The sequence below is a fragment of the Enoplosus armatus genome, chromosome 19, assembly GCF_043641665.1.
Source record: "Enoplosus armatus isolate fEnoArm2 chromosome 19, fEnoArm2.hap1, whole genome shotgun sequence".
NCBI lineage: Eukaryota > Metazoa > Chordata > Actinopteri > Centrarchiformes > Enoplosidae > Enoplosus > Enoplosus armatus.
This window is the reverse complement of record NC_092198.1, coordinates 6575918-6589934: the sequence shown is the minus strand read 5'-3', so window position 1 is coordinate 6589934 and position 14017 is coordinate 6575918. Positions and strand designations below refer to the sequence as shown.

At 42.1% G+C, this 14017-nt stretch overlaps 1 protein-coding gene across 2 annotated transcripts in view; it reads left to right on the top strand.

The window, feature by feature from the left end:
• The window catches only part of LOC139302277 (neurexin-3b), a 256861-nt gene that overhangs the window by 218455 nt on the left and 24389 nt on the right, over positions 1-14017 (top strand). Inside the window, exons 21-22 of one of the 2 annotated variants that reach the window (XM_070925931.1) lie at positions 6993-7082; positions 8757-9067. In XM_070925931.1, the coding sequence (XP_070782032.1) occupies positions 6993-7082; positions 8757-9067 (401 nt within the window). The remainder of the gene's footprint in view (positions 1-6992; positions 7083-8756; positions 9068-14017) is intronic. The other variant, XM_070925932.1, reaches the window with a different exon arrangement.

Below are 14017 nucleotides of genomic sequence, written 5' to 3'. Positions count from 1 at the left end.
GCTAACCTGAACGCAGATGTGTCCGGAAATACAACTGTGCATCACTAGCTAAAATCTTTTTTTTTCCAAACACTGGGGGGAAGAACAGTGCAAAATGCTGATGGTACCCAATGGTAAGGAGCAAACAAATAAGAGGTGATCCCTTTCCCTCCTCAGCCCTATGTCTCAGCAGCCCTACAGCATGCTCCTAGTTGCATGCCTGCACAGAGTACAGGGCAGCATCCTCTCCTGGCGTGACCTGGCACGCTGTTTTGGTTTGGTTCAATGCCAGCGCAGGTGATGCTAATCTCTTCTGTCTCTGGCTTTCTTTTGCCGTTGGCCGTCCTTCGCTTTCCTTTGAACAGATAAAGTTAGACGGGTTTCATAACTGTGCTTCAGCCCCACTAATACTGGAAAACACTGAGAAACTCCACAACATGTGGCGCACAACATGCATGCCGGTGACGTCTCCGCCGCGTGCACGTTCACACTCGCGTGCGTAAACGCTCATCAAGGAAATTCAACTAATCAGACAAATGTGAGGTAGTGTTTGTCTTGAACCTTTTAGATCTGCGTTACACAAGAGTTCAACTATTCTCCATCTTTAATGGCCAGTGATTTCAGACAACAGTTGAACCCTTACCGCCCTCATAATCATCTCAAAGTGCCTTCTAGCATCAGCGATTGTTTTCTCAAGCTTCTATCAATACGTCTGTCAATATCTATGATCCAAAGCCAGCGTCCATTCAAAAATCGCTGCTAAATGGCCGTTGGGTTTGCGTCTCAGTTTCAGCAATGCACAACAGAAAGAAACTCTGGATTCATTCCAAGTGATCCCATTGAGGTTCGTTCCCTTTCTGTCCGTCTGCCATTGTCTTGGAATGGAGTTGAGGTCGGGAGGGATCGAATGCGTGGTAATTTCTTTTTCTCTTCTGCGCAGGTAATTTGTAGGACACTCAGTGATAGTAATTCAACAATGATTGATTTTTTTTTTTCTTTCACCCTTGTAAAGGCATTGTCATCTCATGAGTAATTACATGTTAGGGTGCAGACTCATCGACTGCTTTCTCACACTCCTAATGCTTAACTTGAAGGCAGCAGCCGCCACCAGGCTCTCAGGCCGTTCAATAAACAGTTACCGGATCTGGGCATGCCCTCTCTCCCTGGTAGGGAATAGGTGAAGACAAAGGTGTTGGTGGATTGCTTGTCGTTCAAAGCTGCCTGCAAAACAAAACAAAAAAAAGCCTGGGGCGTGTAAATTGGACATCTCAACAGCAGTGTTTGAAAAGTTGGCCCACCAAAGCGTAGATAGAGGAGTTAGGGTCTGCTTTAAATGGCAGCAGGAGGTTTTTACACCATGACCTGCTTTTAATGATTAATAGAGCAGTGTTGGGTCAGATTGATACACATATGCTTTGCTTAGTTTAGTCCATCATTCCCAACAGTTATAATAACATTATTCTCACTAAGTGATGGGGGTAGGGAAGAAGCATGATCATATACGTTTTAAACAAAAATCCAGATTAGCTAAATTATTTGGAAAAGAAAAGAAAGGTAAACAATACAGTTATTACCCAAACTTTAACCTATTGTACTTTCCTTTGTGCAATAAGAGATTATTACCAACAGTCTTATCTTCAAATGATGTGGTTTAGATCATCTGGCTCTTCATATTTTATTTTATTAGTTTCCGATTATATACAATTTAATAAAAGCATTACAAAACAATAAGAGGAAAATTAAACTAGATAGAACAAGTCGGACAATTGAAAAGAAAACACCACCAAGTCGTCGCTGAGGATGTTATCACGATGCTTACATGTCAGGAGCAAGGGCCAAGTGGCACAAACAAGTAGGTCATGTTTAACAGCCACCATTTTAGGCCCAAAGTGTAATAAACCAGAATTATCTGTTAACTTTTTTTTTCTGTTTTGCCTTTATTGTCGGTTCAAAGAAGTCAAAAACAAAGCAAAGAGAGAAAGGATGATGAGTGATTAAGATCCTGCGCCGAGGATGTCATGCCCACTAAGCCCACAAGACATCTGCTTCGATGTCTTTCATGTAAACTAATATTTAATCTACACACAATTTATCCAGAGTGATTGTCACAAATAGGTAAAACCAGGTCAAAATTGTGCATTTTAATGCAGAGACGATTGAGAAATAAGACAGAGGACTTCTGCGATTCACAGTCCCATTCTTCTGTACAACAATATAGCCACACTGATCCCATACAGAAGTATTTCCATCAGGCTTCTGCAGCTTACACGTGTTCTGTCTGTGTTTGGGCGTTGAGTGTATGTGTGTGCTGACTGCTTTTGTCTCTCCCTTTCTCTAATTGCCCCCACCCCCAACAGTGCCCTCGCAGATCTCCATTCTTTTTCTGTCCTCAAATTCCATTTTATCCGCGTTTCTCATCCTTTTCCATTCAGCGTTCATCAGCGCCGCGCATCTCTCCTACAATCGTGTGTACTTCTGTGACAACCCACATTACTGCAGGGGCTTGTCTTTGTTTAGTGAGAGGGTTCCAATTTCCTTATATAACACTCCGAATCCCTGTACTCTTTGATTTTGGATTACATGATCTTTTTGCGCGAGTTTGAATCTCTGAATCAAAGAATTACTCGAGCGAGCCAGGCGGAAATTGTGCATCACACTTTGCCGGAGCTGGCTGAGGTTCAGGCGTTGTCTCAGATGAATGACCATTGGCCTAACTACTCTGCTTGGGCCTCGGGGGGAGAGTACGTCTGTGTGTGTGTTCCATCATTTGTGGTGGGTACAAGAGGGGTTGGTCATAACGAGAATAGCCTTGTGTTCATTTTCAGACACACACATGACCTCAGACACACAAAGACCTTTGTCCACACTATGTTACGACTCCTACAACCTGACACAGACACAATGAGTAGCACCGTTTCAAAAATATCTGCCAATCTTTGTCTTGAAATACAGACAAAACAATTCCTCGGGAGCGAGATAAATCCCCACGCGTCCCTGGGGCCAAACATGATTAGCCCTATCTGAGACACAATCTCTGTCGCTCTCAGAACTCAGAGTAAGCTGAGTGTAGGAGCCGGCAGTCTAATTCATTCTTTTAACACCATAAATTTCAGAGCGACCTGATAAATGATGAATTTACTCCCTGGCTTTGTCTGACATCTGAGAGAGAATGGGAGGGGGATAGATGGAAAGCAAGCTGGAGAAACAGAGACATGGGTGAGTAGAAAAGAAATGCAGCCACTGAGGGAATACAGAAGCATTTAATGGGGTAGATGACAGGAAAAAGTTGACAAAAAAGGAGAAAGAGCTGACGTGTAGACAGATAGATGGGTGGAGAAGAAGAGAAAGGGGAATAAAGAGTGAGTGAAAAGTACATAAATGATACCAGAACTGTGGTTGTCGCTGAAGAAGCCTGATTCAGCTCAGAAGAGCAAGGAGGGCTGATTGCGTTGGAGAGAGAGAGACGGAGAGAAAGAGAACAGCAGGGGGCAGATGAAGGAGCAGAGGATAGCCGGACGGATGGCTGAAGAGAAAGAGAGAATAGATAGAAACTTGGGTCAGATTAATGAATAGCCAGAGAGAGGGAGAAGGAGAAACAGAGATGAAAGTCAGGTGTAGATTGGAAAGGAGGTGGGTGGTGCAGGATATTCATAACCAGGGGCTGCAACAGCCAGCTATGGAGTTGAGCTGCAGAATGATGATTTTTGGACAGGGCGGCGGTATATCAAATGTACTCATCATCCCCAAATGGAGAGAATGCCAGGAGCCTGTCACGGTAGCCATTTTCACAGTTTTGATGTTCTCTCTCAGCACTGGCCCTGTGATGGAACCCCAGTGAAATTAGTCTGGCAAGCAGACTGAATAGGAGCAACCAGCAGACGACTGTCGCCGTGCCAGTGTTTGTGTTGACTGAATAGCCGCCACCAAAGGGGAAACATTTAGACATTGTTTTGGCTGGGAGGAAGAAAAAAATGGGGAAGGACTGCATTAGGGCCAAAAGAGACACACACACACACAAACTGTGTATAAAACACACAAAAACAGCAGCAAATTATAAAAATATCGGTCTCTCACAGGATTAAAAAGGTCTGCGTTCAGCCACTTTGTAATGCATATGTAAAGCGTAATGCTTTGCACATGTGGATGCTTATTAGAAAAAATACTTTGAGTGAGCAAAACATTTGGACATTCTTGCAGTGCAGTATGCAGTATGTTGTCAACAGTGCACAGTAGGAATAATGAGGTAATAATGTATTTTGTGTGTGATTGCCATCTCATCTAAATGTATGAATAGAGATTAAAGCCCCTGAAAACGTGGTTCCTCATCAACATGAAATATTCATGGCTAAATAAGCAACAATCAAAGAGCACTTGGGTTTTATTTATTAACAGTTTAATACTCAAATCCTCAGCTAGTCTGCTTCGTTAGGACTGTGTGGTTGTGGTTTTATCAGATTCACAACTGTGGATACATTTTGATTTAGGTATTGCTGAATCCTGATTGGTGCATCACCTTTCTCTAACCTGACCTCAGGAAAACAGAAATATCTCATGTGTACGATTTAAAAATACCAACATTATGGTTGATCCATATGGGTTTGCATTAATATTTCTTGTGACAAAATATTAAGAGAAATTAGGATCTTTGTGCCTGAGATTCATAACAAAACCATGAAAGAAAACAACTAAACACATACATGTAAAACACAAATGACTATTACTATTAGTGTTGTAAGTGCATGGGGATCTAAGTTAAAAGGGATGCGTGACCCAAAAAACACAATATGGATTTTAGATTACGCCAGAATGTCTCTCTGGCAGAGACAAAACATCAAACACATAATGGTGCTAAATTGCACTTTCCTCTTTGAAGTGCTGAAAGGTTGATGAAAAATCTTTCTTCACACCTTGAAGGCAGAGTGATTTTATAATAAACAATGGTGCTTTTATTGGCAAGGTCATCCATTCTGGAGTCACCTTTAGAAACCGAATATCAAATTGACAAACTAGAGAGATTTTTCTCATTAGTTGGACAATTAGCTTGTGGTGTATTCATTACAAGGAGGACTGTCACCTCATTAATCACCTAGAACAATGTAAGAGCTATACCTGAGACCGTGCCGTTAGCAATGCACAGCTAGCTTATGCCCCCTTCTTCCAATTTCAGACCTGATTTCACTCCAGCTGAGTGACAATATGAGTTTGTAGACGCTTCGTGCCCTTCCTCCCCTGGTATCCCCGCCCCAATCCTCCACCTACTCCCCCAAAAACTCTGTCTGTCCCCTGGTTCCACATACAACCATCATGCCTCCTTCCGTGGCCCTTGTCCAGGGGAGAGTGTGTTTGGCTGCCGCCCGAAAACCTGCTTGAGATCAAAGGAATGGGGAGGGAGTCCTGCTAGTAGCTGATTAACCTGCTGGCACGCTGCAGACACAGTCCTTTAGCTCCTTGAGCTCCCTAGCAGCCATATCCACACTCCTTCCCAGCTGGCTGTTAACTGAGCACTTGGCTGGTTTCTCTCTGAAAGGTAGAAAGGAACGATAGAATTGAGGGGAGAGGAGAGGAAACCGAGACACGCTTACGGTTTAACTAACTACTTTGGTGCATAAGTAGCTTAATGAATGGCTCAATGTAATTGTGGTGTGTTCACTCCTTTATGTAGAATCGTAATCAACAGGCGAAAACAGCAGCAGCGAATAACTGAACCAAGAAAGAACGTGAAATGAGATGCTAAGATTTATGGGTATAAGGACGGGCGTGATATAGGCAGAAACCCTATGATCACGTTCTTATGGATCCCCATGAGTGTATGTGTGTGTGTGTGTGTGTGTGTGTGTGTGTGTGTGCGTGATGTTGTCAATAGATAAATCACCTGAGAGAATTCCAGCAGCCTTTTCTCACAATTAGGAAGCCTTGCCCTTTCACTTGTGTTATAAACGATGCCGCGCTGTTGCCTTTTTTTTTGCTCCTCCACATACCTTCCCCACCTGGGTACTGAGTGACATCACTGTGTCATTCATAATTCTACACAGGCTTCACAGCCCTTTTGTCGTAGCTCAAAGTGTTTGAAGACTGAGCCGAACGTCTCAATTCTCACTGTTGACAGACTCGCGGCACCTTTCAGAGGGGAATGCCGCTGTGGCTGTCAGACAAAATACTGCATCCTGGTGCGTACACACCGAAAAATGGTATCATGCCAGAAATAATGCTAAGTGCACACACATTCTCTGTAAAAGGCGGCCTATTATCTTTAATTCCCATATACCTGCGACATGTTAGCCACGGTCTCGGAAGAGGGGGAATGCGGCAGCTGGGGTGTAGCTGCTTTTTTTTTTTTTTTTTGCTTTTTTTTTTTACCCAAAAGGCCTCCCACCATGTCGGTAATGATCTCATTTGTATGCATTGTCCTCCTTAAATCTGTGTCACTGTGGGACTTCCCTCCCAGTAGGTCTGCAGCACTTCAAATTACCACTTCCTCCTCCATCGCTGCCCCTCTCCGCCTGCTGCACGGCTCCTTCCTTCCAAATAAGTGACTAAAGCGAATCATTCATTGGCCCTTGAAATGTAAAAGCAGGTGGTGTCCAGTGGGAGAATTAGTGCACATTAATTACCCCCAATTTGCTTCAGAGAAAGAAACCTTTTTAACCACTTGATATCTCTTCTTTTGTCTTTGTTATGTAATATGATGAATGTGTTATGTAGACTGTGATGTATTTCCTGTGTTTTTTTACCTATTCTTGCAGGTTTGTTTATGCAGTTTTTTTCATGACTGCTATGTGTTGTGCTTTTAATCCATGGATATTGTGTTAAAATATAGGTGCGGAGTGTGCTGTATAAATATGAATTTTAAACATTTAGACTAAAGCTACTTGAAGAAAAAAAAATCATCATAAAGCTTTTATAAATATTTCTAAACAAAGATAAAACTCACCATAAACCACTGTATAAATGTGTGATGTCTGTTGCTGTTGCCAACTGTTTCAAGCTGTTTGTTAAACTCTCAAACTTTAAAGGCAACAGCGACATTGAGCGCTATCAAATGGCAAATAAGAAAATCCCGTTCAAATATACCCGGCCAGTAGAAGATTGGCTTCAGGAGAAAGGTAAATCTTTATCCAACTTCTAGAATGTTTTTACTTTTTTTTTATTTTCTGTCATTTCATCGGCTTGTTCCCTTTCAACCTCTGAGAATGAATAACCATCCCTTAAACCCTTTAAAAAAACAAGTAAAACAAAGCGCTTTTTTTGTTACTTTTTATTTCCTTTGTTTTTATTTCTCTCTTCTTTCCCCTTTTTGTCATTGTCATCTTTTTGAATTTCGTTGAATCATGGTGTCCAGTTAAAGGGACTGAGGAACAGTGCAACAATAAGATTTTAAGTATCAAGTACTCCTAATCTTTCTTTTTTTGTTTTTGCAAAATTGACTAGGAGAAGGCATTAACTATGCTGCAACAGTAGGCCGATTGTTTTGAGAGGAGAATTAGCTCCCTTGGCTCAAATCCTCTGCAATGTTTGAGAACAAACTAATCAGTGGGCATATCCCCCTGAAAACTTTCCAAACAGCAGGTGCTTTCCCCGCTGTAATTTATCTGATTGTAGTTATACACATCACACACAATAAAATCCTCACTTGTTTGGTGATGGAGAGCTAATTGGGGCCTTTTTTGACAGCAAAGCGTCCCAGTGATCCTGCCAAGGTGCACTGCGCCCTGATAGAGCTGTGTGCTTTTCAATCACTGACATGATCAAGTCAGCACCTGGTTTGTTTAAAACATTTGCAGGGATTAAAGAGTCTTTTTTTTGGTGCGTATTAAATTTTCTTACTCAACATAATACCATTATAAACTGCATTTAAAGTTCATTGCACGTAAACATCTTAACCTGATTATAAAGTCCCTTTAACAATCGCTAAAACACAGACGGGGTCTGGAAAATCCCATTACCGCTGCATGCATGACTCCACACATGCTATTTCATTTTTTCACTTCTGTGATATGAACATCCTGTCCCTGTCACTCCATGTCCAGTGTATCATGTATTGTAATTGTGCAAAATGCCGCAAATATAACAAGCTTGCAGTGCCATGTGTCTGTAAATTATACAAATGAGATTTTTAATTATGATTCCTGTATTGTGAAAGTTTGGCGTGTTTTTCGTCTCATAATTAATGCATGAGCGGTGTGTTTTGACAATGATATTTAGGCTTCTCCTAATGAAATTCACCATGACATGTTGTGAGTGTGTATTGCTCACACTTTATCATAATATGCCAAAGTCTGTATACATATGTATTAATCATTTTACCGCATGAGTCCTCTGTTTTGTCCAGAGAATATTAAGAGTGCCTGTGTTCCAGCTCATTTTTCAAATATTTTCTTCACACCTGCATGTGTTCGCCCCCTTACAATAATGCTGCAATAAGTACATCATGTCTGTTTTCAGCATTCTCTTCTTCTTGTATATCAAAGGGAAAAATAACAGTGCATACAACTGCAGTCTTTTAAAAACAGAAAGGTGGGGTTGTTGATATACTGCAGTTACATTTTTCAGTGTAAAAGCATGTTGCATCACCATTTTAACTCCATCCACTCTCATTTAATCAAGCAGTAAATCAATAGTGTTAACAGACATATGTTGTCTTATCTTGCAGTGAAAGTGTAGTTCCTCTTAAAGGCGGTGCATGTCAACGTTAGAGCTTTTTATGACATGTTTGTAAACTCAGATTTTTTCGTAATAAACACATAAACTCCCTTCCCCCTCCCTCCCTCCCGCGCCAGGCCGGCAGCTGACAATCTTCAACACCCAGGCCACTATCTCCATCGGGGGAAACGACCGGAAGCGGCCCTACCAGGGCCAGCTCTCCGGCCTCTACTACAACGGCCTCAAAGTGCTCAACATGGCCGCCGAGGGCCACGTCAACATCAAGGTGAACGGCAGCGTGCGGCTGGTGGGCGACGTGCCGGTCAGCAGGGGAGCGGCACGCACCACCACCTCGGTGCCGCCGGAGATGTCCACCACCTTCATCGAGACCACCACCACACTCTCCACCACGACCACTCGCAAACAGCGCTCGCCACCTACTATTCAGGTAAGGCTGATGGGAGACGAGGAGAGATGTGTGTGTGTGTGTGTGTGTGTGTGTGTGGGGAGTCATTGCATGTTCCAGTTCAAAGGTGAACATCAGATGCAGTTTTTGGTTTGTTTGTTTTTTTACCTCTGATCTCTGTGAGTTCCAATGCTTGAAAAACACAAACAAGGGATCCACAAGGATGCCCTTGAGATGTTCAGGAACTACAGTACACAAGCTGTCTCTGCAGGCCAAATGTGTAGGAAATTTGTAGGAATGTAGGAAAACAATGCATTTTAATGACTCTTATCTTAAAGGAGTAGTTCAACATTTTGGGAAATAAGTTTATTTACTTCCTTGCCAAGAGTTAGATGAGAGGATTGATGCCACTCTCATCTATGTCTGTTCAATATGAAGCTACTGCCAACAAATGGTTAGCTTAGCTTAGCACAAATACTGGAAACAGGTGGAAACAAGACAGAAAAATCCGCCTACCGGCACCTCTAAAGCTCACTATTAACACATTATATCCCATTTGTTTAATCTGTACAAAAACGATATGTAAAAACAACAAACTGGCGCCAATAACTTCCAGGAAGTCCTGTGAAAGAAAAAGTGAATTGTCATATTTACTTTACTCTACTCTACTACAAACAAGATGTGACGTGTTAATTAGTGCACTTCAGAGGCGCTGGTATGCTAAGCTAAGCCAACTGTCTGATGGCTCCAGCTCCATATTTACCGTACAGATGTGAATCTTGTTATCTAACTATCTAACAAGGAAGCAAATAATGTCTCATGGCTAACTCCTCCCTTGAACTCATTGTTTACCAGTCAAAGTGGCATTCAATTGCATTTGTCCTTGCAGGAGATATGGGTACCCTCTTTCCAAGTTGTGTGGAACACGAGTTGGTGGGCTAAATGTTTTGTTCCACTATTTTATGTATTTTTGTGACTTTTTTGTGGCTCTGCGTGGGTGGATTGTAGCAGCGCTGCTTTTTTCTCTGCTTGATCAGTCAAGGTCAGGATAGTGTATTTCTCATTCTGTCGAGGATTGAAGTGCTGTTGTTCATTGAGGTGTGCAAAGCCGGCCTTGCCACCACTCCCTTTCTCTACATTTCTCTCTTTCTCTACGTCTCTCTCTTTGTGTCTCCGTCCGTGTCTATCTGTCACTCACCCGGTCCAGCCTAACAGAGGCCCTTCTCCAATACGTCCCGAGTCCAAGCCAATGAATGTCACCGCCGTGCGAAGAAAGTAATCACGCCGAGCAGTCCTTTGACACCCAGAGGACAAATTCAACCATTCGTTGTTCATATTAAAGCAATAACTCTCCCTCGGGGGTGAGAGAGGGTTGGGAAAGAGGTTGGCTGGTAGGCGACAGACAGGGACCACTGTTAGCAGCCTTTTCACCTCAGCAACAGATTGCCTGGCGTTCACTGATGATGGCCCTTCATGTCATGTGCTGACACTTGTATGTCTCTATCAGCGCCAGTGTGGGGGAGGTCAGAGAGCCATTAGAGAGCCACTAAATACCCTGTGTTTTGGACAGAAATGGCAAAGAAAGACCCAGTGTCAAGCCTCCGTATGTGTGGGTTTGAAGGTCTGGGCAAAAAGCAAAGCGGCCCATATCCATTGTGTCTATGTGTAGCATCAGTAATCTGCAGTGATGATGATGATGACTGAGCTGAGATACATTACACCACCGTCTCCCCCACCATCAACAAGGTCACATCTGACAAGAAAAAACGTGGCATCGCTGGGAAAATGGCATTTTGTGTCATAGGCTATTAATATCAAAGGAAGTCAATACAGTTCCACGTGCTATGAAAGAGGTTTTATACAAAGTGCTCTCCCTTTCAAGGTGAAATGATGAAGCTATACCTTTTTTGTCAATACCCAGGATGCAGCTGTTAGATGCTAGATAATGCACTTTGGCAACTTAACAGTAAAAATATAGTTTTTCTGCCCCTGCTAACTTTTCACTTCACTTTTGTATTCCTACTGAGAGCACGCCTTGTTCATTCTTCTTCCACAACCTCCCATGGCAGAGTCCGCTTTGATTCACACCGCTGTGTCACCAAATTTCATTTGCCAAGGCCTTTAATTTTACAGTTCCCTAGTTGGCTGTCAAATACCATGGTGTGAGAGGTAAGGAGAGGACCTGTACTAGTTTGGCAGATTTCTCCGCCCCTCAGGGTAGTATAGGGGAGTTGAGGGAGTTGAGCTATCATTAGTGATGTACTGCAGTGCTGAAAGTGAGCTATAGGCATCTGACACTGGTGCTGGACTCAAGCGTGTGTGTGTGCACATGTAGGCTAAAAAGTGTGTTTTAGGTATCTTCTCGCACATCTATTTTTGGTCCACTTCACCAGCACTAGCTGTTTCTTTTTCGGAGGTGAGAAGTGACAAATCCCTCGACATCTCAGGATCAACAGAATGAGACGGGTGGGAAGTGGAGAGAACCAATCTCACGCTTAATTAATGATAGCTCTGCGGGGACGCACCGACACGATGGACACGTTTCATTTTCTTGTACACTCTCTCTCTCTCTCTCTCTCTCTCTCTCTCTCTCTCTGTCACTGTGTTACTTGGCCACTCTGTAGGTCACGTGATCCACTTGGGGACCAAAGACAAAGTATTTAGGGGTCATTGTTTTCATTTTTTATTTTAAAAAAATATCCCAGGAAATAATTGATGGGAGAAAAAAAAAACACATTCCACCAAACATTTAATGCCTTTTAACTTACTTCAATGTATCAGCAGCCTATTTGCATTTTGTCACTTTGTATTACACCATGTATATTCAAAGCTGTTCTCATTTTATTTTTGTAAATTTTAAACAGGTAGAAATAGAAAATAGTAATTTCATGTTTTCAGGTACAGGGACAACATGGGATTAGAAAGCGTTTTGTATTGAGAGGCTTTCAGTTTGCAAAGGTTCCTGAGCAATACAGACTACAGAATTTTATTTTTCTACAAAATGAATCCCAATGCTGTCTGAGAGTATAAGATAGAAATTCACTGTAACAGCGTTGAGTTTTTGCCTCGTCATATCCGTTTCTTCATGAATATTATAAATGGTCTGAGACCTGGCATTAGATATGTCAGTGAACTGGCTCATTCTGAAGATCACACCCACCACCCATCCACAATCTTGCTCTCAAAGCCTGAATATCTTCTGAAGATTCAAGTCGTCACTCTGTGTTTCATCCATTTAGCAGTCGGAACATCTCTTTGATCGTGTGCCACAGAGGGGGGTGACTAATGCTAACCATGTTAGCTTTAGCTGCATGCTCTTCCCCACACACTGTATAGAGCCATGGTAATGCATGTACACAGAAATGCTAACATAATGGGGAGATAGTGTTACTTTTTGCACTGTTGTACGTAAAATATGCAAATTCAGTATCTACTCTTTATCATGCAGAAGAAGTTCACCATGAGCTAATCTCGCACTCTCCAAAAACACCTTCACTTTTCTCCATTCCATCATCATAAATATTAATTAGTTCTTTATTGACTTGGCAAGACAAGTAAATAAGCGTAAATATTGTCCTGTTGTTATTAACCTGTTTACTTTAAGCAGCATTTTAGTCTCATACAGACCCCTGCCTGTTTTTATCAAGCAACTTGTTGTCTCCAAAAGAATAAACAGTGTGACATTAGCACTGTTGGCTGTCTGAGCTCCAGTGTTCAAGTGGTTTGTGTTGAAATTTAAATGGCTCGACAATTATATTTGAAGTTACGCAACACATAATTAAAATTCTACTAGTAGCTTGCAGCAGTCCTCCTTACTGGCGACAATCTCACATTAAAGGGGAACTCCACCAGTTTTATACATCAAAGTCTGTTTAGAAGTCTTGGGGGGTAATCTGATAAATTGCCTCACGAGATGTCACTTGATGTTGGTCTGCAAGTTTGAAAATGAAAAAAATCTTGGGGCATTGAGTCATAAAGAAGTGAGCTTACCGGACCTCTGAGGCCCGCTCCTCATCTCTGCTTGAGGCTAGCAGCTCGAAGTTACATTAGCTTCTACTAGCATAACACACCCGAATCTCTGTAAGAGCTGTAGGCTGCCGAGTTAAAGGAGTGCAATGCTAATTTGGTGGAATACTCTTTTAAAAAGCGGAAAACTGAATTCAGTTCAGTATTCTTACGTAGCTAAAACTATTGGATATCTGTGATCATTTACAATTGTGTCCGAGACCTAGAGGCTTACAAAATGACTAACCATATGGAGCTTAGTACTCTGTACCCTGTTGCCAAAAAGCAAAGTGAGCCAAAGTGATGGGTGCTGTTAACTTGACTAACTCGTAATTGAAACCTATGTTCCTGATCTTTTTTGCTTTGCTCCTGTTAGTCATCTCGCAGCCTCTTCCACTGGAAACCACTGATTTAAACAATTCAAAGTCAGCCATGAGACATTATTTTCTTTCTTGTTGAGAGTTAGATAACAAGATTCTCGTGTGTACAGTAAATATGGAGCTGGAGCCAGCAGACAGTTAGCTTAGCTTAGCATACCATACCAGTGCCTCTGAAGTGCACTAATTAACACGTCATATCTTGTTTGTTTAATCTGACCAACACCTAACCAGAGTTAAGACTCAGTTCTGGGTTTGGAATAGACCTGTGTATACAAGATACAGCTAAAATAACCCATGAAATGTACATACGGCTTTAAGACAGCCCTATAGGCCTGCCCCTCTAACTATGCTGCTAGATACCTTTGAGTAGTGCTGATGTTGAGTTCCTCACTCAAAATTAATTCATGAACCTCATTTTGCTCTTCAGTCCTGATTATTATCGACCCAGGTAGTAAGTGATAGAACTTTCTGTCTTACATTTCCTCATACTGGTAACTTACAATGTTTGGAAGCTCCCGGTGAGCAATTACAACAACACTGAACTTCCTTTAGGGACTGGGAAAAATCACAATTAACTGAAACAGGTACAGCTTGATAAGTGGCTGCC